This window comes from Apis florea, unplaced genomic scaffold, assembly GCF_048593485.1.
Source record: "Apis florea isolate Af1SG1 unplaced genomic scaffold, ASM4859348v1 contig_3496_pilon, whole genome shotgun sequence".
NCBI classification, from domain to species: domain Eukaryota; kingdom Metazoa; phylum Arthropoda; class Insecta; order Hymenoptera; family Apidae; genus Apis; species Apis florea.
Genome location: NW_028256773.1, coordinates 643,367 through 669,116, shown reverse-complemented (window position 1 = coordinate 669,116; position 25,750 = coordinate 643,367). Strand labels below are relative to the sequence as shown.

The 25,750-nt window shown below is 29.5% G+C and overlaps 2 protein-coding genes across 6 annotated transcripts in view; both read left to right on the top strand.

Moving 5' to 3' along the window:
* The first annotated feature begins 305 nt into the window (after nucleotides 1-305).
* On the top strand, nucleotides 306-14,553 carry LOC100866472 (ubiquitin carboxyl-terminal hydrolase 31). Its single transcript, XM_003697538.4, has 4 exons — nucleotides 306-1,337; nucleotides 9,898-10,271; nucleotides 10,374-11,784; nucleotides 11,881-14,553. Exons 1-4 carry the CDS (start codon nucleotides 453-455, stop codon nucleotides 11,995-11,997), a joined length of 2,787 nt encoding a protein of 928 aa, XP_003697586.4. The 5' UTR covers nucleotides 306-452; the 3' UTR covers nucleotides 11,998-14,553.
* An 857-nt stretch (nucleotides 14,554-15,410) lies between these two features.
* Nucleotides 15,411-25,750, top strand: part of tty (tweety) — a 42,841-nt gene continuing 32,501 nt past the window's right edge. For 4 of the 5 annotated variants that reach the window (XM_012491974.3, XM_031919135.2, XM_012491975.3 and 1 more), the window contains exon 1: nucleotides 15,411-15,493. The gene's annotated coding sequence lies outside the window, so the exon portion shown is untranslated. Of the gene's footprint in view, nucleotides 15,494-15,838; nucleotides 16,120-25,750 lie in introns of those variants that run through there. The other variant, XM_086913191.1, reaches the window with a different exon arrangement.

Genomic DNA, 25,750 nt, shown 5'->3' with positions numbered 1-25,750 from the left:
TACATTTTATAATATAATTATTTTATATTGTCGTTGTATACTTCAAAATATGGAAAAAATCTAATGTTATAAGAAATAATAATATAATAATATAAATATTTATCATATATTACATTTACATATTTCTGCCATAATATAATTCATCAATAAAAAAATATTCTATGACTATTAAATATATTACTCCTTAATCTTCATAGAGGGCATGTCAATCGTAGTGACATTGACATCACCGTCAGCCATTTTATGTAGTCTATGATCGAAGCATCATGAAATCGTGGAAGTCTGTGATAAAGGCAAATGGCCGCCGTAGTGTATAAGAGCGGGTTACGCATATGATGTTTTTCCGCGAACAGTTCCTGACGTACAATATGTAAAGACGCGTGAGTTGATCAGTTGATAAAAAGCGTGATGTGAACGACAAACGAAAAATTGAACGGTTTCCGTGGCCGGCGATGAACGGTGAAAATGCTAGTGCGGTGATGAAATCGGTGTCGGAGGGTGAGCTGGGCGTGGAAGAGGTTAAATTATCAGAATCGAAAATACAGGATTCTATCCCACGTTTGAAACGTACGTTTACTTTACCGAGGAATCCGTTTCAAAGTGCCAGCAGGATGTTAAGACGACGTCCGAAACAAAATCGTGATTCAAAAGACAATAGCAGTGCAACGAGTACTAAAGACAGAAACAATATGCAGCAACATCAGCAGCAAGTGGAAAGCATACAACAAAATATGAGTCGATTACATGGCAGCCAAAGTTATCCAGAAAGGCCTGGTGTAAAAAAAGTGTTCCGTAGACCTTCCTGGAAAAAGTTTATCAACAAAATGGTCCAACACATGTCGAACGTGGGCACACAGAATCACAAAACTTCTCATAGGGACGATCTTAGCTCTAGTGCTGGAGACATAAGGGTACCTCCGCCTCGACCGGCACATATACCGCCTGATAGAGTGCCAGGGGTCATAGGTTTACGCAATCACGGTAACACGTGTTTTATGAACGCTGTATTGCAGTGCTTATCGCATACGGACATACTTGCAGAATATTTCGTGCTGGACCAATACAAGGTCGATTTATCCAGAAGAAATAAACTAAACTCTAAAAAATATGGAACAAAAGGAGAGATCACAGAACAGTTGGCTCTTTTATTAAAGGCTATCTGGAGTTGTCAATACGATCCAGAAATGAGCACAGCGTTCAAAAGCGTCGTCGACAAATACGGAAGTCAGTATCGCGGGAACTTGCAGCACGACGCTCAGGAATTCTTGTTATGGCTATTAGACAAAGTGCATGAAGACTTAAACCAAGCCACCAAAAAAAAATATAAAATCATAAAGGTAAGATATCATAAAATTTTTTAAGGTTATGAATAGTATCTTTTCGCGTGTTGCATATATTATTACACAATATACACAATATATTTAATTATAATTATTAGTTAGCCATATTAATTCTAACTTTTTGGTTTTATTTTTTAACCATAAGATACATTTAAAAATTCATAAATGTTAAAAATATTTGTGACAGAAATATTTTTAAAATTTGCTTTTTTATATGATAAAAAAATATATTTATCCAGTTTTGAATGAATTTTATTTATTAATTAAAGAGTCAGTTGATTGTACAATTGTGATCAGGCCTTAACCTAAATTTATTTCACGTTCGAAAAGTAAATGTATGTGTATCTACGTGCCGCGCTTTCTGAACGGTTCTATCTAGGAATCCGGACAAATACGCGCGAAAGTTCCATTCCGGAAGAAATAAAGGGTAAATAGAAATCGTGCGTTTACTGTACAATACATATATTTTTTACATATTTTTAATAAGAAAAAAATAATATATTTATTCTAATTTAAATTTATGATTAAAATAAATTTTATTTTTATAATATTCATTATTATTAATGAATATTATTATATAGTTTTTTTTAATTATTTGAATATTTTAAAACATTTGATTAATAAATATATGTATATATATTAAGAATCAAAAATTAGTAATTAAATTAGTAAATAATTAGTAATTTTTCTATATTATATATATTTAATATCTCATTGATATTACATAAACACCAATTGATAAAAATTAATTTAATAATTTAATAAAATAACTAAAATCTATTTAATAATTTATATATATATATATATATATATATATATATATATATATATATATATTTATCTACATATTATATCATCATAGTTTTATTTTTATTTTTGATATGTTCGATAATAGCAAAATTATCGTAATCTTATCAGAACCATTATTTTTATATATAACTATATTAATTATAGAATATAAAGAAAAAATTTTTTGAAAAAAATTTAATATTTTCTCTAAAATTAAAAATGATTTATATATGTTTAATAAACCGCGAACTTGACTACTGAATCACTTTTTATATTAATACAACATACAGAAAGATATAGAAATAGTAAAACAGAGAAAGAACAAATTTTAGTTCGCTGATTCACCGCAACGAGATGCCCGCCAACGATAAGTGACGTAACTAGAAAAAAGTGCGCATCATGTTTGCTAATTAATTGCTTCTTTTTCGTATTTTTTTTTTTTTTTTTCGATATTTATTTCATGGTCAGTTACTGATTTATGATTAATGACGTTTCTTTCAATGCTATTGTCTTCTGGTTACATGCAATGGATGCTGCATTTCTTTGTTGGCTAGTGTGATGACGATTACATGAACGATGAGGTAAGAGATAAAGAAAAATGACTTATGAATCATGCTGTTCATCGAACAAAAGGCGAACAAAAGGAATTGCTGATAGCATAAATGTGAAAGATAGAGAAAGTATAAACAAAAAATTATTTAAAAAATTTTTTGCAATTAACATAAGAGATTAATTAATTTTAATAATTATTATATATTAATATATTAATATTTCTATATATAGAATTCAATTCTTTCGTAATAAAAAATAATTCTATAATTTTTACAATAAAATTCTTATGAATTTATTTTTATAGTATTCTTTATATTTTAAATTGATGTTTTAAAATATTATAGCCAAAACGATAGTAGATGAATATTAATAAGTGATTCTCAATTCTGTATTCTTTCAAATTTTTGTCATGTAAAATTATGTGCGTTTATTAATTTTATTGAATAGTTAGACATATTGCATTTTATATCGCGATTTTAGAAACGTTATTTAATGAACAATTATAATTATATGTCGTATAGAAAAACAATTATTCATGACAGAAAAGAAAATGTGAAATTCAATCGTTTCATTTCTAACTTATTTAATAAAAAAAAATAATAGTAACTATAATGATTAATTAATTATTTAAATAGTTGAATTTTTCTTTGATATATGTACTTTTTTTATCTTGTTAAATTTTTATTATGATTTTTTTCAACTTTTTATGCATCCATCTTCGTTAGTTGAAATTTATTCATAATCGAGCATCTGCTTTTTTAGAGTTTCTTTTTTTTTATTTTATTTATTTTATTATATAATTTTTTCTTTTTTTCTTAAGAAAATAGAAATTGTTTGAAATATTTTATTCATTCGGATATACGAACTCATTTGATCCGTTATCTTATCAGGTCATTTCTTGCATACCATCTAAGTACTATTATTTGTCGAGTATCAGATAAGGAAATGATCTTCTGGGAGGCAACTTGATAATCCAGATCAAGAATTAATAATGTTCGACATGTTGCCCCTATGAATTTGTCAACTCGTTCGTGCTACTTTTTTGTAACTAGTTTTTTCCTCGAGTGCCCTTCATCAGTCACGTTGACCGACTTCTTTGAAACCGGTCATTGAAAAGCCTTGAAAATTCGAAGATGCTCTTTAGAAACATTAACACCTTCTTTTATAGAAAGTCGTCAGGCGCGTTTCGTACAAGTTTTTTTTATTACATATTCCACCATATATATTATGACTCGTTATTTACTAGTGAAATAGTTTTATCGATATATCAAGACTAAAAAGTTTTAAAACATCTCATCGAAAATGTCATCATTGTGAAATAAATAATATATATCCAAATATTATCATGCTAATCAATTAGAACGTATAGAATAGAATAATAATAAAAAAAAAAACAATATCGAAATATATTAAATATTAAATATATATAATATTAATCAAATATAATAAATATACTTTTGTATATAATATTTTAATTCGTATAAAACAATTGTATACGATACAATAATTCCAAATGAATCGATATCTTAAAAAGATCGAGAAGTTCGACATTTTTCAAAATGCATAAAGCCACTCGAGCACGTGCTAAACGACAGTGCCACGATTTATTGACCTTGCGATAAGATCATTAGCTCTTGCTGTTTTAAAATTGGGATATATACATAAATCGAAATGATATACTATTCATTTTATTACTTATCATGTGTATCTAAAATCAAAATAATATTTCTGTTTAATTGTAATAGAAAAAGAATGAAAATTTTATTCGTATTTACATAAAAAATAAAAATTATTATACATGTAAATAAATCAGATTTGGATTTAGAAATAAATTTATTAATTATCACAACTAAATGTCTTAGTTATAATTAATCATTTTATCTCAAATAAAATCAATAATCAAATAATTCGTTCGTGCTTCTATTACACAACTTTTAAAGATTTATCTATAAACATTTTTATCTGTTGTAACACAATTATTTTCACGCGACTTCTTGTGAACTGATTTCATAGTGTTTGTCTCTCAAGGCGTCCATGAGCAAATACCACGTGTCCTTAATCGATCATTTTATTATTCTCATTATCGATGCTTCTTTTATCGTCTGTACTTTGTTTCTTCCGCGAACCTTCAATTAAACATTCGTACGTGGCAGGACTAAATAGAATTTATCAGAATCAATGTTTTTCGTTTAGTTTTTTGTAAGTAAGTATATATATCAAACATTGACGAGAAAAGAAGGCGAGAAAATTATCGAAGAAGACAAAGATTTGAATGTAAAATATCATGACGTTTGATGAAAAACTACCTTCGAGACCTTGCAGCACGTGCAACGTGATGCGCGCTTTTATGTAGTAAAAAGGTCGTCTCGCTCTGGCAATCAAAATGAAAATCTAAAGGAAAATTTATGCGTCTTAAAGAAAAAATATGGAAATAAGTTATACTCTGATCTCAGTAATCATTCTTTCACTAGAATATTTGTGAATAGAGTTAAGATTTAATTTAGATAAATCAATTTCTAATTTCAATCTAGATAAAATTATTTTTGCTTATAAATATGGAATAGTTTATAGGAATATAATTAATAGAATAATTTATTTTTGACAGAAATTATATGATATATAAAAGTAATCCAAATGTATATATAAAAAATTAAAGAATTAACAATTCAAATAACATTTTAACTTGTCGGTTCCAATTAAAAAATTAAGATTCATTTATTAACATTGCTATTTCTTTCTTGTAAAAATTAGGGAAAAAATTGATTTGTTAATATAAAAATGATCATAAAATATAATTATACAAATAATAATATTTTCTTGAACAAAATTGATGCCAAATAGAATATTTAACAAAAATAGAAAAGAAGAAAAAATAATAAAAATATTGGAATTTTATAACGTAAATTTAAATATTTATTACCAAACAAGTGATTTACATCTGGCTTCCATTTGTTGATGATTCATAAATAATCCAATAATTTTACATTCTGAAAAATATATAATAAATATATAAGTATAATAAATAAAGTTTTCAAGATTTCAGTATAAATCTAGCAAATATTTATCACTGCTTTATCGAAAAGATGAAAGATAATTATATAATTAGACAATTTTAATTTGGTGAGAGTTATTCGCATTTCTCTTAACACTACATTCTTGATAGCAATTTTCTTAATGAATTATTTTCTAAACAATAAAATTATTCAAATTTAATATAAATTAATTTTATACAATTTTATACAATTATTATCATAATTTTTTTATAAATTTTTTTTAATATTTATTCAATATGATTTAGATATTATTTTAATAAATTTATTTTAGTTTAAAATAATATATCATTGAATTGAACATTATGGAAAAAACTAAACTCGATGATAATACGTAATATCAGTTCTTAAAGTTCAGAAATGATCTTGAATGTGACCATGAACCAGTCATCGTTCTAGAATCATATTACAAGATTTAACATGATTTTTATTAATTCTTTTTTTTTATAGTTAGTAATTTTATTTATAGTTATTATTTATTTATATTTTATTTATAATTTATTTATAATTAATTATTATTTTTTAAATTTAATTATTTTTTTTTCTTATTTTTGGTCAAATATAATTTTTCATATTATATAACAATAAACATTATGATCGAAGTGATAAAATAATAAATATATAATTTTTTTAACAGATATTTCTTATAACATGTTAATTATGAAGATAAGAAAAAACATCAACAAGTTAATGATAAGTTCAAATTTTAAACTTAAAAAGATTATGTGATTGCAATTTGATGCAAATGTGATAGATAATTTTTGAAATTTGCCGATTAATTCATACTTCTTTATCAATATAATTTTGAAAAAAATAATAGATTATTTAAATTCGAAAATTAATATCTCTCTCTAATTTTTGATAAAAATTTATTTATATTTTTTTCACTTTGTTATTGAGTATTTTAGTAATAGATGGAAGTTAAAAAATTAATAAAATTAAAATTTTTTCTCTTTAAATGAATTGTTTGTAAACAGTATACTATTTTATAATAGCTTCTGAAAATCTATTGCTAGGACAGAATAGACAGTAATTAGACATACTAAGCGTTTATATAAGCATAAACAAGCACCTAAAGCTCTGATTTCTTAGTTGCGTTGTTAATCACGATATGCCGTTTCTATGACGTCCTTCGCGTAGTATTACACACATTGAATCATAACATCGAATTAATTACTACTTTTCTGCACGTCTAATTAGTTCTAATCATATTTGGATGGCCCTGATACAATCTTTAACTATTACCGAATTCAAATAACACCAGATTCGTAATGGAAAAAAAAAAAAAACGAAAAAGTGAAATTCATTAAATAATAACAATCTCTTTCTTTCTTTAAAATTTAAATATTCTAAAAGATTAAAGATATGATTAATAAAACATTTCATTTGTCTTTATTTCAATTTAAGTTTAATAATTTTATGTTAAATAATATGTTAATCAATAATAATCTTTTTTATCATTGCAATACATAATATAGCTTACTGAAAAATACCAAAGGAGAAATTTAAGTACTTTCAAATTCCAACTACTGCATTATATTTCAATGCATTCCATGAACTGTCAGACTGAAAGAAGTTAATTATAACGGGTCGAGGGACGCTGATTGCTACTGTTACGTAAAGAATGTTTAGAGAAGCCACACTTCCTGTTTTTTGCTTTGTAGTTATAGGAAGTGAACTATCGATATTTGTCATAACATCAATAAGTTTTAATAAATCATTTTGTGAATCACTTTCTTTTTTAAAAAAAAAAAAAGTTATTAAAAATGAGAATAAATTAGGTGTTATTTAAAATTATAAAATATGAAAATAGTATATATTATTAATATATACTAGTTTAGTTTAAATTTGAAATAAGAGGAAAAATATATTAATTTATTACTTGATAATTTGATATTCAAAAAGGTAGTGAAAAAAATGTTGAACCCGACAATTTTAATGAATTCTGTAAAGGTTACTGACCAGTTGATCAAACTTATCCAACCTTTACATTAGTACACGTGTACCAACATGACATTGACCAATTGTAAAGTTGTGAATTGTAGCGTGAGTCGTTACAACCTGTAAGCATCGAAAATTATTTCCGGCAACCGGATCGGCGATACATCCTATGAACAAACCGATAATTATTGTCTTTTTGTGGTTTTCACATGAAAAAAATTATTACTAATAGCAAATAATTTAATCTTATCTTTATCTGAAAAGAAAAGATTTATTTTTAATTTTTTTCTAGAAAAAAAATAATTTTATTTAAATATTATTTATTTTTAAATAAATAAATAATATTTAAATATAAATGAATAAATGTAATAATGTAATCTTTTTTATATGGTTTTAAAATTTTTTTTATTTTTTATTTTCTTTCTTATTTTAAAAATTTTACAAAATTCTTGATAATATGTATTTTTAATTACTATTATTTTGATTATATGAAATATATATTTGAAAAAGTTGCAATTAGAAGGTCATAAAAACACAAGTTTTATCTATCCGATTAAGGGAAGCCTTCCATGCCGACTGAGCACGCTTTCTCGAGAATTTGCTGATCTGAAAGGGGACAGTAAAAAAGCACGTGAGGCTTACGGAATATTTCTGAATACTACTACTTTGAATCTAATATTCTAAATAATTAAATTATTATCTATAAAAATATTTAATTTAAAGTATTTTAGTAATTTTAGTAATATAAATTGTTAAAAATATATTTATATTTAAAATATATATGAATTTTATATATTGAATATAATATTTAAATAGAATATTGCATACGTATTATGTATACAAGAAAAAAATATTTTTTGTAAATTAGTATTGTTACTTAGAACATTGATCTAATTGCTAAAAAATAGTTCGATACGAACTTGTGAATTTTAACGAGTCATTGACAATTGTTTGATGTTAATTAAAATATCTCACTTGCTTTGCTCTTTCAATCATGTCTGTTACGAAATCAAAAAGTGCAACAGACGGCATAGACAGCAACAAACTACCGGTAGACAGTTATTATTAGAATAAACGTGTTATAAATAATCGTCTTTATGTATCTTGAGTGATAAATTGTTTGTACAAATGATGCATGTCTCGATTTTTCTCGTTAAAAAATAAATCCACAATTCTGTTACATATAAATAAATGTTAATAAATCATGAAACAACAGTAGTAATATATATTCTTTTCGTTAATATGAAAATATTTAAGAAATGGAAACTTTTAAATTTATGAAATAATAAAAGCTTACAAATAATTTATGTTTTGTTTTTTTCTTTTCGATATATTGATGAGTCAATGTAATTTATTTTTAAAAACAATAATTATCTTAAATAATTATTCACTTTTATATTAATTTAATAATTCTTCATTTGATTAAAAATTTCTTAATGATAAATATTTTTTATTATTTTTTAATATGTGATGATATTGAATTATAATATTATATTTGAATACAATTTTATGTTTTTTGATAAGTTTCTTTTATTAGTATTTTTCCATCATTTTTTAGCAAATTAATTCGTATGATATATTGTTTGTTTGGCTTCTTATCTTGTTTAACGTATCGATGACGTAAAGTAAAATATTCCTAAGGTTATTCCCTTGCTTAAATGCAGGTGTATACAAGGTGTACACGATTATTTGCATTTTAATAAAACATTACCAATATTCTTATGATGTTTGCGATAAAGATTTATTGTTTCGTTATTGCTTCTATATTTATTTGAATGGTTTCGATATCTTCATGCCAATTCTTTTATGATTACGAACCAAGTTTGTTAATAATACAATAAATGATTTAATAATAATTGATAATTAAATATAAAATATGGTAAATTATTATTAAATTTTCAAAAAAGAATTTTTTGAAAAGCAAAGATTAGTAATTGGAATAAATAAAATTTTAAATTTTAATGAAATATTTTATTATATAACATATTAACAAAAATGTCGTTAATCGATATTAGAATATACATAATTAATTATTAAATATAGAACAAAATAATATCTCACAGATTAGAAAGTTTCTCCATTTTCTCTTAGAAAATGTCGATTTACTTTCAATTAAATTAGAATATTATTTATAATATGATATAAAATACAATAAAAATATTAATGAAGTAGTATTGCGTATCATAAATGCATTTATTTATTAAATGTTTTTATTTTATTTACAGAATTCCTTCGGCAGGCCGGATGATATTGTCGCGGCGGAAACTTTGGCGAATCATGTCCGTTGTAACAACTCGTTTGTGCATGCAGTGTTCCAAGCTCAATTTCGGTCTAGTTTGACTTGTCCAAGATGTCACCGGCAATCGAATACGTTCGATCCTTTCCTTTGTGTGTCAGTACCTGTCCCGCAAAATCATCGACAGATGAATCTTTTTGTGAATGTTCTTTATACGTCACAACAACCGCGGCAAGTAAAAATCGGTGTAAGTGTAAACCAGATGGCCAATGTGAGAGAACTGAGAGAAATTTTGGCCAGTGATACTGGTATCGATGAGAATCATATGTTACTCACGGAAGTTCATGACGAAGGATTTCATAGGTAAATTATTATTTTCGATTTATTCTTCCGCAGATTATGTTAAATAAATGAATGTTATTTTAGTTTTGAAATACGTTTTTTATTGTTGTTTATTACTTACAGAACTTTCTCTGATTGCCAACCTTTATCTGTGATTACGGAAAACGATCCGCTTTATTGTATAGAACTGCCACAGCTGAAGGAACCTACAGAGCAAGCGTATATTCTACTTGTATGGATTAACATTCTTATGAAAGGAGATTTAAAGCAACGTTTTGGTAGTCCATATACTATGCAAGTATCTAGAGAAACATCATATGAAGATCTACAAAAACTTTTATTAAAAGAGATGCATAGTGTTCTGGCTGATGATGTGCTTACGTCGAGTCAGAGTCCTGGACTGTTTAACATTCGAGTAGCGGATCCTGCAGCTACACCTATTCAAGATGAACATCCGTGTATAGATCCTTGTGTAGAACATCCCCTTTACACAGAGCAAATTGAACAAGCATTGGCTCTCTGTGCCGATGATTCTGGTCCTCAGCATGTAAAATTAATTCTTGAATGGGATGAAGCCACTAAGTGTAATATCATTCAAGATGATAGTGATCAAATCGAAGAACATGCCAGTGTAAAACAATTGAAAACAAATTCTGAACTGGGGGGAGCTGTTACTTTAGAAGAATGTTTTGATTTATATACAAGAGCCGAAATATTAGGGGCGGAGGACGCGTGGCACTGTCCATATTGTAATAAGAAACAAGAAGTTGTGAAGAAATTGGGTCTTTGGTCTTTACCTGATATCTTAGTTATTCATTTAAAAAGATTTCGACAACAGTCTAAACAAAGATCTACATCTAAATTGACCATGTTAGTCGATTTTCCTTTGTATGGTTTCGATATGACTCCCCATCTTGCTCATAATGGAGTTCAAACGCATAATAACGTGAGTAGTTTAGGTGGTCTAGGCTGGTCACCTTGGAAAAAACCTAGACCTCGTCAACAAAATATCCCAAAATATGATGAAAACGTTTACGATCTTTATGCAATTTGTAACCATCATGGACAAGATTTACAGGGAGGTCATTATACCGCATTTTGCCGAAACCCATATGATACTCAATGGTATTGTTTTGACGATACCCGAGTAGAAGCCGTGAATGATACTAATTTAATAACAAATGCTGCATATATGTTGTTTTATCAACGTAGAGGGTTAACTAATAATTCTGGTAATTCTTCAGCAGCATCTACAAGTTCTGCCGGGTCTGGACTTGATCATTGGGTTTCAAAAATGCCACCATTTTATTTTAACAATAAGACTAATAACAATGTTTCAAATAACAATCAAAGCAAATCACAGGAAGTGTTGTGTCAAGATAAAATCGTAGAAGAAAAGAATATAACGAATTTTAATAGAGGATGTCGTAATTATGCTACTTTGCAACCGAAGAAAAGAAATGTTGCGACAGAAACGGATATTAGCCAGATCGATCACTATTCAGACGATGAAGCACCTTGCAGAAGAGAATGGGTAAGTTCATATTATCGATATATATAATTTTAATTGTAGGCGATTTACAAATATTATTTTATATTTTAATTTTATAATTTATAATATATTTTTTAGGCTTCACCAAAACCTGTTCGAAAAATGTCGTCCATTACGTTAATACCGCAATCTACGATAATTCATAGTGCCAGTAGTGATCCAGACACAACAATAATACACGAGTCGACGTTGTAACACACAATTTAAGCCAGATTAGATCTGGCTCGAGCAACGCTCAATGTATAGTGCCTGGAATGGTGTGTGAAAGATCAGAAATAAATTAGAAATAAAGAGTAAAAATAAATACAAGAGTATATAACAACTTTTCGCGGAATTTAAGTCCATTCATTTTTTATCAAAGACTTAATGTAGTCTATTTAGAAACAAATATGAAAATCTTTCACTTTGAATTTATACATATAAAAAAGCTTTTCTTTTATATTAAGCATCGACCAGACAAAGAATATCTAGAGTCTCTCTACTTTCTTTGTTTTGATATTGAAAAAAGGAAAAATAGGAAGTTACAACATTAGATGAATATTTTCTGAGAATGTAAGTGAAACTCGAGGCATTAGTGATTTTTGTATTTATATTGTATTTACAAATTGCGTGAATTGTATTGTACATTCTAGTTGTTAGAAAACTTTTTAAGAAAAGGACAAATATTCAGTATCAAAAAGTATGAATCCCTTATTTACAAGCTGTCTATTGTTAATACTTAGATTTTTTTCAATGCAATAGGTAACTAATATTTTACATATGTCCAACAAGAATGTACATGTGTCAAAGAAACTTTGTACGCGACTTTTTTCTCGAATTTGCGGATCGAATGTCGCATGTGTCGTGTTGCAATGAAACTATGACAATAACTGAATCTTATTTAGCAGGATTCATGTATTACAATGACTTTGTTTTCAATAATAATTCTTGTTTGGACATATTATATAGTTGCTAATCATTGCTTTGGATTTATGCTTAATTATAATATTTATATCATATTTGTATCACCTACTAGTGGCCTTATCTCAGTAATTAATATTAATATGTCATTTGCAATCATACAAGCATAGTTACTATTTTGACAGCGTTTTATTACCAAACATTGACATTGTATCGTGAAAGCCACCAAATTGTAACATATATATCAATAATTCTTTGGATTCTAATGAATCGACGACCAAAAAAATCAATATACTTCCACTTAAAAGTCTCGTTCTTCCTCTAATAATCGGCGTAATTAAATTTTATCATTCGAAAAAGATAGTGTGTCGGTTCTTAATAGAGTGGCTTTCCTAATATATCCTTCAGCGATGTATTCTTTTTTTGTATTTTAATCTCAAATACTCTAATCTCTCAGTTGTAACGAGCATTCCACTTATTGTTAGATTTGTTTATAAATAGAAGATGATGAAAAACAGAAGCATGAAAGTGAAACAAATTTATATATATTCATATACACGTAGGTGTATAATTTGTGAGTGAAAGATATTTAAGTTATTTTAAAAGTAACATTTATTACTAGTCATATGTATCGTGGACGGGATGTGGCGATTAAAGAGTGTATGTGACGAATTGTAACGCAATTAATACTGAATTCATCATAAATTATATAAAAGAATATGTTTGATTGAAATAAAAAAACGTAAGGTATAGCTTGATATACATATTTTAAAGGCGTTTACACGTAAATTGGTTCCTGTGACAAGATTAGACAAGTGCCATGATGGTCTTAGAGATATAATACTCAATAAAAATTCAAATATTTTTATACTCGGTTTAATAACGATTGTTCTTTTCAAATCTAGCAATTGAAAACTTAAATGTCTTAAAAATTAATAATTAATAAACTATATGTAAATAATTATAGTAAAAAAATGCGATATTTCTATAAATATTCCAATTACTGGATTTGAAAACAGATATTACATTAAATGACCGAGTATTATTCAGTTCAAGATAAGAAGTTCCCTTCGTGGCATTTAATAAACTGCATGATAGAATGAATGTGTAGAATGTGTGATAAACAGAAATAAAGGAAAGCCACTACCCGTTTATTATTCTATGATTTTAGAATTTTGTGCATTCACGTTAATCGACTGAGGGATACGTTATTAATTATATTATCGCTGTTTTTATTGAAATAAATTAGGAAATGTATATATGAATGAAAAAAACATCATTCCACTTTGTGCACGCTGAATTATGTCAGCTTTGATCTATAATTCTAAATACTTCGCGTTTTTTGAAGTAACTGTTGATGCTTGTTATGTTTATAGACAAATTAATTGCCACGCTTTTTATAATTTTTCAAGAGCACGCGTGGGAAATTCCCCTGCATCAATTCAGAAATTTCAATGTGGAAAGAAAGTATCGACCAATTGTATACTAGTCTAATATATTTTATTGTAGTCTGCGAAATATATAATAATTTGTTGCGTATTGAAGAAATTTGTGAAAAGATAAATATCAATTATGTCGAATTTTATTTTAATTATATCAGTTTATGAATAATAGAGTATAGATCAAATAGATAAAAAAGCAAATTTGAATTCAAAATGAAATATTGTATAATACTATTATTCAAGTCTAATGTAAAAAGTTTATAAATAATTAGGGATAAAATAAATCTTAATATACAGAGATTTGTCAATAAAAGTAATATTCATACATAAAATAAAATATTTGGAATATAGTAATTTAAAGAAAAATTATGTATTTGACTATTATTTACATTAAAATTCGATTATAAAATATGCGTTCATTTTAAAAATATACCCCAACTTTTTTGTTATTTAATAAAAATTTATTTATTTTGTTAGTATTTATTTTATTATATTTGAGAAATATATAGTAAAATTATTTGTTTTTAATTTAGTAATAAATAAGTTATAAAAAATTATACGAAACTATATAATTTATATAAAAAATATTATATAATAAATATATAAATAATTTAATAATATATTAAAAATTTAATATTCAGTATTTAATTTGAATTTTATATTTTCGCGCCATTCAGTATAATGGAGCATATATAACTGTTAATAAATATAATCTGTTTCTTTAATATAAATATATATCTTAAAATTTATTTCATTAATTAATTCTATCGATATTAGAAACTTAAAAATATTTAAATAGTATATGCAGCATTTATATAAAATATAGCACATTCTAAATATTTATTGTATATTTTATATAAAATACAACAAATTTATAAGCATGAACTATGAAATATATTGCTATTCATAATATGTATATCGAAATTCATAATATATCGCTTACAAAGTAGGCCAGAAAGATTCAAGTAGTTTCAATATTGCACGGTCTGCTCAAATAAATCGTTTCAATTTGGTGGATTATCACGAAATTTTTCTTATTCGATATATATTGTATGATTAGAGGCTTGAATTACGAATAACGAATAATGTCATCATACATTTAATCGAAGAATATACCGAGCATCAAGAGTCTTCTCTCGATATTTATTTCGAACGAAATAATTCGTTGAAGCGAACTGTACCTAAGTACATCTTACGAGAAAGATGAAATTGTGTGGTAGTACGTTGGGATTGGTCGTGGCGCCACCCCACTCCGTGAAGGCTTTCAGTCGAGCTCGGACCTTCGTCGGGTGTGGAGTGTGTGTTGCATTGTCGTGTGTTAGTGTTCAGATTATTCACTGAAAATTAAGGTAAGAGAATTTTTTTACGTAATACATAACTAAATACGTAATAATAGAAATATATCGTTTCAATTGTTTAACAATTACAATTATAACACAAAGCCGGTGAATCGTTGCGCAAAAACTATTCTTGTCCTCGTTATTAGTCGATGTTGCATGGAAACAGTATCGTGTACGACGGAGTTTCAATGATTTGTTTACTTATGTTCAAAATATATACAAAGTTTAAGTAACCATCGGCATTCTAACGAAAGCAACAACAAGAGACAGCGCCTCTCCCACGAGATAAGAGGGATAGAGAGAATGTGGTGGCGCTCAGAGTCGTCTTCGTGTGTACTCTCGGGATCGATACACAGTACACACTTGGCGCGACGTTCGTGTAAGGTTACGGTTTGTACGGGATCGCATGCGGGTGTGTATGCTTCTTTCCATGCTTGTCTCCTGTGACGTCGTTGTGTTACGTGTCTGCGTGCATGCTCTCTATAAGCAAGGGTGGATTTTCGGTGTAGCTACAGAAAAATTCAAAGAAATTGAGAAGAACGCGTCAGACTATGCGGGTACCTCATGAAACGCACCCTCTCTCAAGGCGAGCGCGCCGGCAACCGTTGCTGAAAAGAAACGTGTGAGAATGACAAGTAAGTGCAATAAAGATATTCAAAAGGGGAGATTCGCTGTCTGGTATACCGCGAATTATAATAATGAGACTTGTCACATTGTCACATTGTCATATTGTCTTGTTTCTATGAATATATTATATAAAAAATTACTTATTGTTTTATGTTCATTTTATATTAAAAAGTAAAATTTAACTATCTCTATGGGGAAAAAATATTCATATTTTATATAACAATGTGATAATAATGACGCAGCGATATTATTTTCATGTTATATTTCTAATATTCCTAAAATCAACAGCAATATGTTCTTTCTTTTTTTTATTACATTAGTTTTATTACATTAGTCTTAGATTAGATAGACAAAGGTTAAAGGTGTTAGAGGTTAGAAACGTAGCTAACTGTTAATCACTCTATCCGTTATTTTCATATTGACGAATCTGATCTATGCATATTTTTGAAAATTGGTAGAGTTAGTCAATAAAATAGTCTTAATATATTCGATCGATGTGGAAATCGAAAAACCACAACGCGTACGATAATCTATCATTAGAATAAATTTCACTCTCCGAGTGACTTTTTACATAATGAGAAATTGTAATATCTTAACCTATTTATTGGTTCGACAAACAATCATATTTTAGCGAACTATATCACATTACGATACATTTCTTGACATAATATTTTCATGTATTATTTCTCACTCTTTTTTTTTCAATTGAACAAAAGTAGTATTCCCTGCATTTTAATCTTGTTAATTTTTTCTATAGTAGAAATTTTATTGTAGAAAATTGATTAAATGTTTTATTTATTTAGATTTCTTTTGAACATATATGTTACGTGTTTATATATATTGAAAGTTTTCTTAAGACAATACGTTCGAAAATAATCTGATCTAAGAAATTGTTATATTTATTGTTTACGTCATTTATTTCTATTATTTTTAACGCTTTAGATTGCCCTTAATGAGTCTATAATGAGTACATATATAAATAATATTTTGATCGCAAACTTTTCTTTGTTTCAAAGAATCGGATGTTTAATAAGAAAAGTAAGAGTGAAATAAAAACACAAATAAAAAAGACAAATCGATATTATCTATTGTTTTTATTGAATAAGGAACGAAGCACGAAATATCTAATATTTCAATGATCATAGCTCTCATATGAAATTTTATATTCCTTTATATAATACAAAATAGTTTTTTCAAACAAAAATTTGAAAAAAAAAGAGAGCAGGTACTTAATTTGTATAGTTGTATATATTGCAGTAATATACTGGTATTTCGAATTGAGTTTTTTGAATTTTTGATTTTACAGTAATTTAAAAATCAATATTAACTTATAGAAAATTTACACATATATTCGCGTATTCGTTCATACGCAATATTAAATTATCTGTTTGTTTTTATTTGACGTAAAAGCTCTCTTTATCGAGATGTTCTAAATCAATAACCAACTGCAAGTGGTGTCAATTTCAATGGAACTAGAACGCGACGATATTATTATTTTAATAAACGGCACGCGAAAAATTATTTATTATACGAAGAGTTCAAACTTATCGAACTATGTTTTGAAGAAAACCTATATTTTCGATCGAAATATAATTTTTTTGCGTCCATCATGAACACATTTATCACAGATAGGAATGGACGTGTGTTAGTAATATCAATTCGTTAAATCACGACAAAGATAATTAACCGATTAAGTAACGAACAAAATAGTTTGTTATCTATCGCTTAAATTACAGATAGCCAGTTAAATACACCCATGACCGATTCATTTTGATCATTTAACGGTTCGAGATAATTATCTGCCATTTGATAGCTTATTTAGTTTCAACGATAATTAATGCTTTAAATTTTCCTAGCTAATATAAATGATATAATAGGTTTATTCTTTAATAAGAATCTTGTTAATATAATGTCAAATATAAATCTATGCGTTATCTTATGAATATTTATACTGTGTATTTGATTCAGTAATAATGTTTGTTAATTTATAAATTTAACAACATTAATGCTAGGAAATACGCAATTTTCGCTATTTTCTAATAGCAAATTGATATAATCTTCAATCATTTATTAAGTTGAACGAATGCTACGAGCTAAAAAGTTTAATGAACGAGAAAAGAAAAACAATTAGTTTAAACTTGGACGCGTCACTAACTCGGAATAATTGGGCCAATCGATAGTTACTACCCTTAGTTCACCCTTCGCTTCTAATGAACTCAAATCACGTGCAAAGTCGTCATCGTGTACACTCAACTCGTAGTTACGTATCATTACACTTGATTTATAATCTATATTCATCTATACTTAAAATTTACTATATCTCTTATCATTATCCCATTACGGGTTACATCATTTTGTACACTTTTAAAATTCAATAAAAAATTACACGAATAATGATTATAGTTTTTAGCTTGCTTATACAAATACAAAATAAAAATTAGGATAAATACATTACTTACATACGAGTACAATAATATACGAAATAACAAATAATAATAATAAACAAATAATTGTCAAAAATATGTCCAACCAGAGATTTTGAAGGTTAAAATATAGCGATTGAGTCAAATCCTTGACCCTCGTACACCAACACACTTTCTCTAGTAACTTAATGCAACACCATCTTCGTAACGCAACTTGTTCTTCCGGTAACTATCGTAGGTCAACCGGATACAATCGATACGTGGCAACCATAATTATCACCATTCGATTAATTACAACTCGAAATCGTAAACACATCCAATCAACAAAAGGATCTCGAAAAGAATCGGAAAAAATAATTTTGTTGAAGAGAAACGCTTTATTTAATTATAAATTGCCGATTGATCGTGAAAGGGTCTGTCGTGCTTTGCACTCGACGAGCAAAGACCCTTCGAAAAAGTGGAGATATTTTCGCGTGACACGCGACCACGTTCCTCGCAGAGCACGCGCGTTTCGTGGTTGAATCGAACGGAAGCATTATTGAATCGGCAATACGGCCGAGTGGCTCATTGGAATGCAGTGATGCATCGCTATATATACGTGAAGCTGCCAGTGGTCGGTCTATGGCGCATCTTCAGACTTAAACAAACGATCGGTATGCAAGGTGAGAGGCCTATCTATTCAAGCCTCGACGGAATGGAAAAAAAGCCGACGTTTCCAGACAAAGGGGATATCGGGCTCTGACCGAGTGGAAGTCTTCCTGATGCCCGTTATTCGTCTGTCTCCTTGCTTCTTCACCCTTGAAAACGCGGCTGGAAATCCGAGATCCTATCCGAGCAAACTCGTTCCGCCTCCAAACTGGACGTGTCACGCATGTGCTTTTTCTGACCCCTAAAGGCCACCTGTCCACGTATCGTCGCGCACAGGCATCGCCAACTTTTCATCCAGCTTATGGGCAATGTAAAGCAATGGGCGGCCGTTTACGAAACGACGCGTAGCACGCTTTCGTTGAGACGGCCAGCTTACGATGCTTGGCGACCGTATTATCAGTTATTTTTGTACTTCGTAAAAAAATCGTATCTTTCTCAACGTGTTGGATATTTTTTTCTATTTTGTCGATAAAACATTGTTTTTCAATGTTTCTCTTTTTGATTTATTCGATAACACATCGTGTGATCAATCTATTCGAAAGAAAGAACGATTATGTTATCGATCGGTTAAAAACTAGTGAAACAGAGGAAGAATATTATAATTGCTACTGCTTTCAAGATGGAAATATGTTAAGAATTTCGGTTACGTAATGAAAACAATGGAAAAGAAATTCTTGAAAGTACGCGGAGAAAGAGTTTAAAATTCATTGTTTTCAAGGAAGAGAAGGAAGAGAAAAGTTGAGATTTTTTTTTTTTCTTTAAAACGTCGATTGGCAAGATTATCCATATATTCCATATTTAAAGTACAAGGGCCATTTAACGAGGGGGGTGTTCGAGATTGACAAAACTCGCGTTATTGAACCGAGAGAAGTACTCGAATTATTCGAGGCTTGTTATGCCTCGAATCTGAGCTGAAAAGAATCGAGGCATGAATTGATCGAGTAATATGGTCATATAGCCGTTCAGAGTGATTAGACTTGAGGATAAGTTGTTTCTCTTTTTTTTTTTTTTAAACGCTCGAAACAACTTTTTAAATTCTTGCTTTGCGATTTATTCACAATTATCGGATGTTATTCAGAATATTTTTTCAGAATGATTTTAAAACAAAATTTTCTACCATCGTAGAAAAAAATGGAAATTACTTATAATGAAACAAAATTTAAAAAGAGATAAATTCAAACATGATATACAAATCATATGTTTATCATTTCTTATAAGATACAATTACCATATGGAATATTGTCATATTATATATAATGGCTACGCCATTGCATTTATTATCTCATTTGTTAAACGATTCGATCCAAAAATATATCTTAAATTTCATATAATTTCAATAATACTTTCATACGATTCCATATTTCGATCTGACAAGATAAACCTTTCTATAAAATATTTATGGAAATAAAAATATTTTTCATTTCCACTCTACGTCTAATAAATTTATAAAATGGAATAATCGAATAATATCGAGAGGAATTAATTCGGAATCGAAAATCACTTTCGTTCCACTCGAAGTAAGTAACGGAGGCTGGAGTCGAGGAACCAGCTTGCCAGATAAACTTCTTTCCAAGCTTTCTCTTTGGCTTATCGGGCAGCTACGAGGCAACAACTGTAGCAGAACGAAATTACGTAAACGTTTTCAAATTTAGAACCGGATAGCGACTAATCCCGAAGGAATAAAGAGTTTCTACCGCTGTTAATCCAGCATGGAGGGAAAACGCCGAGGGCGAAACACGGCGCGCTGCGACAAAAGACATCTCTTTCTATATCGCTTCCGTAGAAAAGAAAATATATAGTGCTATATGAACAGGGCGATGACAAGAAAAAATATATATATATAGTGCTTTATACAGCTGGATTTTTTAGTTTAAAATACCTGCTTGAGCGAAATTTAATTATGAATTATGCTCGTCGAGTTATCGGCCTCGATAACTTTCCTCCTTTTGTGCTATCTGTTCCCTCGAATTCCTGTTGAAATTATATATTCATCCGTGGTATCGTGAGACCTTATCCTTTTGTATAATGCAATTATCTACTTGTACGAGCTTGTATATGCAATCATCTTGAACAATTTAAAAGGACGGATGGTCTTTAGAAATTTTTATTAGATAGATTCTTCGAAACTAATATTCAAGAAATTCGTACAAATAGATCTATTATCGTAATGTGTAATATTTATATCAGATAATAAACATGCTCGATAATTGATCTCAAAACTCGATATCGATCAAGTTATCCTCTCGCATAATTACATTAATATTATCGAAATTTTACGAATTATAATTTTTATCGATACATAAGAAATTCTTTTTTGTACAACAATTCGTTTTTTTTCTTTTCTTTTTTTCCACAGAAATACATAAAATCGAATCTCTATACGACAAATTTTTACAATTATTGTTACGTAGAAAGTTATCCACGGTTGACGCCAGATCATTCGCAATATATTTAATAATAAATCACAATTTTATCGTGTGCCAATGCTGGAACAAAGTATGGCTCGACGAACGAGACAATTTTACAACTTGGGAATAACGTGAGAAGTAACATTAAACAACTTTACAATCGTTTCAAGAATCGTATAAAGAAGAAAGGGGGAAACGAGGAAGTTTTGAGCCGGTTTCCGCCGCAAATTATCTTCGAATTAACATCGCGAGACGTGGTTTGTGCGCGATAGCGACGTCCCTTTTCAGAGGTTGAATTTTCCAAGCAAACGCTTCGGGCCTCATTGCCATCGAGTCACGAGGCGAGAAACAGGCCAGGGCAAGGGGACTTTTTAGCGGTAGAATTGCAAAGCAAACTATGCAGAAGCGCTCCCGGGTATGTTGCATCTCTCTGCCTCTTCCTAGCGCGCCTTGAATAAAAAGAAAAATTACCCCCCCGTGAAAAGGGGGCACAAATAAATTACACCTCACGGACACGGCAATTGTACACCCGCCTTCGACACGTTACCGTAATTATTCAAGAAACTTGAGCTTAAATGATGCCGTTTATCAACGCATCCCTTGTATCCCTGCTCAGAGGATGTGAAAACGCGGATTAATGGGGTTACAGCTGGTACGATTTTCCGATTTTTTTTTTTTTTTTTTTTTACATATATCAATGTTATTAATCGATCCGTATCTACATTTGTATCTACACTTTTCTATTTCACAGTGATCAAAGAATTATGATATAGATATATCATTGGATATTTCGTGCTATGTATATTATATATTTTCAAAAATTTTACTATGATATATATATATATATATATACATGCATTAAAATTACACGAAACAATTGATTCAACAAACGATTCGATTCGCAGTTATGAATAAATTGTGATAGAATTGGATAGAAACGTTTGTGCGAATGCCGCCTTCGATTCGATATAAATATACCTTCCAAACTTTCTTTTCTTTCTTTACTTTTATAACATAAAAAAGCGTCTCATCGATTCATTGTTTCAAAATTTCCTCGCTCGAAAATTTTTTTTTTTTTTTTTTTTTGAAAAGGAAACGGAAAATCATCCGTAATAAAGATGGTGGGGGGGGGGAATTGCTGGGCTATTTTCTGGGAGGGGAAACGAGGTAGGCCGCGCATCGGTGAGTGCATTTTAAAAGTTGCACGGGATCGGTGAACTGGGTAGCGCGAAAAAGGGTGGCTGAAGGGAAACTTTTATAATTAAAAACGGGGCAGAAAAAGTAGCGCAAACAGCGTTACAGTCCCGGGCCCAGAATGCGGGTAGTGTGGGATCCGCGTGCATCCAGCAACAAACGTCCGGCTCGGAGCGGCGTAATGGACGCTGAGGAAAGTAATTACCATAAAACGCGAGTAATATTAAAGTTAAAACGTTGGATTTCTTCTTCTCTTTTTTTTTTTTTTTTTTTTTGAATAAACGCGACCGAATTCGTCTTCTTCGCGCGGGTGTCGTGCAATTTTTCCTTCGCGAGGGAAAGATTTTTCATCCTATCTATTCAGGAGGAAGATCTTGTAGGATCTTGAGGGGGAAATTGTTTGCGTTTCGATGTTGGAGTTTTCGAGAAGAATTGTTTTTTTTTTTTTTTTTTTAAATTAATTGATATTTTAACGAAGAGAAATTTTAATTCTTCGATTTGAAGATAATATATCGAAGGAAACGAGTTATTTTATCGGTTTATTGTTCGAATATAGCGGCGATGCAAATGATGACAGGTCGAATAACAACTTTCGATGCGATTGTATCTCGTACATAAAGCGTTCGAAGTAAAAGAGTCTAACAAGAAATGAATGTCTTTGCGTATGGTTATATACGGTGAGATATATTACAGAGTACATTGAATTATATATTGTCTACTAATTGTGAATAATTTTAATTTTTCTAATTGAATTCTCATTAAATTTTATTCTTTTCTTATTATACGATATCGTGTTTTTCGATCGACACGTAACAAAGATACGTCTTTTAGATGTAGCAAATGGAAGAAGAAATGTACTACTTTTCTTCTTTTTTGGATTATGTTCGATTGTGAAATGTACAAACAGATGTATAACAGGTACAAATTTGTTACAAAACCTATTGTGCCTGGAACGTTATTTCATTTTCAAAACAATATATTGCTTGACAATTCGTTGAAATTGATATTCTAATCTATGATATTCTTATTTATTATGTATAGTAATTTACATTTTAATTTAACATACTTTCACATACTTAGCTAAATTATCCCCATTGATTTTTAAAATTGTTATCAAATATCTCTGCAATTGCGTAAAAACACGTACTTTGCACGGATGACTGGAACAATTAATTAAGCATGCATCGCTTGCCAGCAGCAAGACTTCTTTACTTTTTATATTGTTCGATGCATGCACTATCTTCATATCACTAAAACTTCTTAATCCATGGAAAATTCTTACGGAATAATTTTCCAATTTTTTAAAGATTTCCCTTAACTTTCTTATTTAAAGATATTTTTGAGATCTGTCAATTCTTAACCCGTGCCATGCATGTTGCATATACACTGATGCGCGTATATCCCGTCGCAGTTAATCATTGCGAGCAACGGCCACGTGGCGTCAACCTTCTGGATGGTCACTCTGCGTGCATGTATCTATAATGTCTCGGGATTTACACGTATATACGCGCGAAGGAAGGTTGGCAAAGCTACATCGATCGAGCAATTATTCTTTATTTTACTCTTCTCGGAATACTTTCCATTCCTCTTTTTATTATTATTATTATTATTATTATTATTCTTTTATCTCGCGTTCTAAAGAAGAACTTTTCCCCTTTTCTATTTATATTTTTATTCTCCTTCGCCAAACACGAATCGATTACTTGCAATTAGAACAATTGCATCGGTGATTCATGCGAGGCGATGTTTCATCGATCGAGTTTAAACAATCTGTGATTTTATAACATCGGCTCGCTACGCGACAAATATAATAAAGAAAATCTATCTATCGAGTTGATTCATACGAAATGTAAACTTCAAACTTTGAAATATATAATATAGGGACGAAGAAAACGATTGCTATAAATCGCGGTGTGTTCACCGAACGAAATTTACAATAAAAAAATATGGAAATCCGAATGGAAAATCGATGGAAAATATGGGAAAGGAAAGGTCGAGCGGGGAAAAATTTTCTCAAACATCTGGCTGACAGTCCTGTTTATATACGGTCACATGCTGCAGTCGTCTTTGGTAACGTTGTAAATCGTTGCGTTTACCACTGGGAAGACCACACGGTGGCATCTGGTCGAAAAATTGCATCCCTCCTCCATGTAGTCCTCTTTCTCCGTTTTTCTCCTCCACCGGACAAAAAGTTTTCTTCTCCACGATTTAAACCGTCGAAGTTTTCGCCTCATACGTCTGCTCACGGCAATATTTATTTATACCTTGTATGCGTTCTGCCTGTGAATTTTTTTCAGTCGAAGAATCGCGGCTTAAATCGTTCGAGACGAACGATCTTCCGGCTCGATTTTGAAATATGCAAGGGGATCCGGACGAGGAGGCTCGCATAAATAGGTGAATTTGAACTGCTGAATCGACACGATAGCTGGAAAAGATTTGCTAGGAAAGTGAGACGATTCAAAAATTACGATTTTGAATCGTAGTAAGAACTCGTGAGAATATTATATCGATCAATTAGGAAGTTAAAATTCGGATTGGTCCCTTTTTAAATGGAGATTTTAGGGTACGTATATGGTATCGATGAAATTTTTCGAGGATACGATTGAGGATGGAGGAGCTCGTTTATCTTAGACGAAGACAATCTTTTTGAATTTATGGGGAGGAAAATTGGAAAATGATTGGTTGGTAATGCATCAGTGCCCCCGATTGCCTATTTGGAATTTCATGGAACGGTTTTGGGATGATAAAAGGGACAATTTGGAGCAGCATGCATAGGAATTAAGTAGAAAGTAGGCATGAAAAATTGAATCCACGATATAATTTTTCCAACGTCTTCGCGAAGAATTCGATTTGCTATCGAAACTTTTATGAAAAAAGCATGCGATCGATATTGCGATCGATTCTCTAAGAGAAAAATATAATTGATTAAACCCGATGAATCGAAGATAAATAATTAAAATTTCGCT

Coding starts and splice junctions, on each gene's coding strand:
- LOC100866472 (XM_003697538.4), top strand. CDS start 453: ATGAACGGTGAAAATGCTAGTGCGGTGATGAAATCGGTGTCGGAGGGT. Junction 1,338..9,897: donor AAAAATATAAAATCATAAAG/GTAAGATATCAT, acceptor TTTTATTTACAG/AATTCCTTCGGCAGGCCGGA. Junction 10,272..10,373: donor CATGACGAAGGATTTCATAG/GTAAATTATTAT, acceptor TATTACTTACAG/AACTTTCTCTGATTGCCAAC.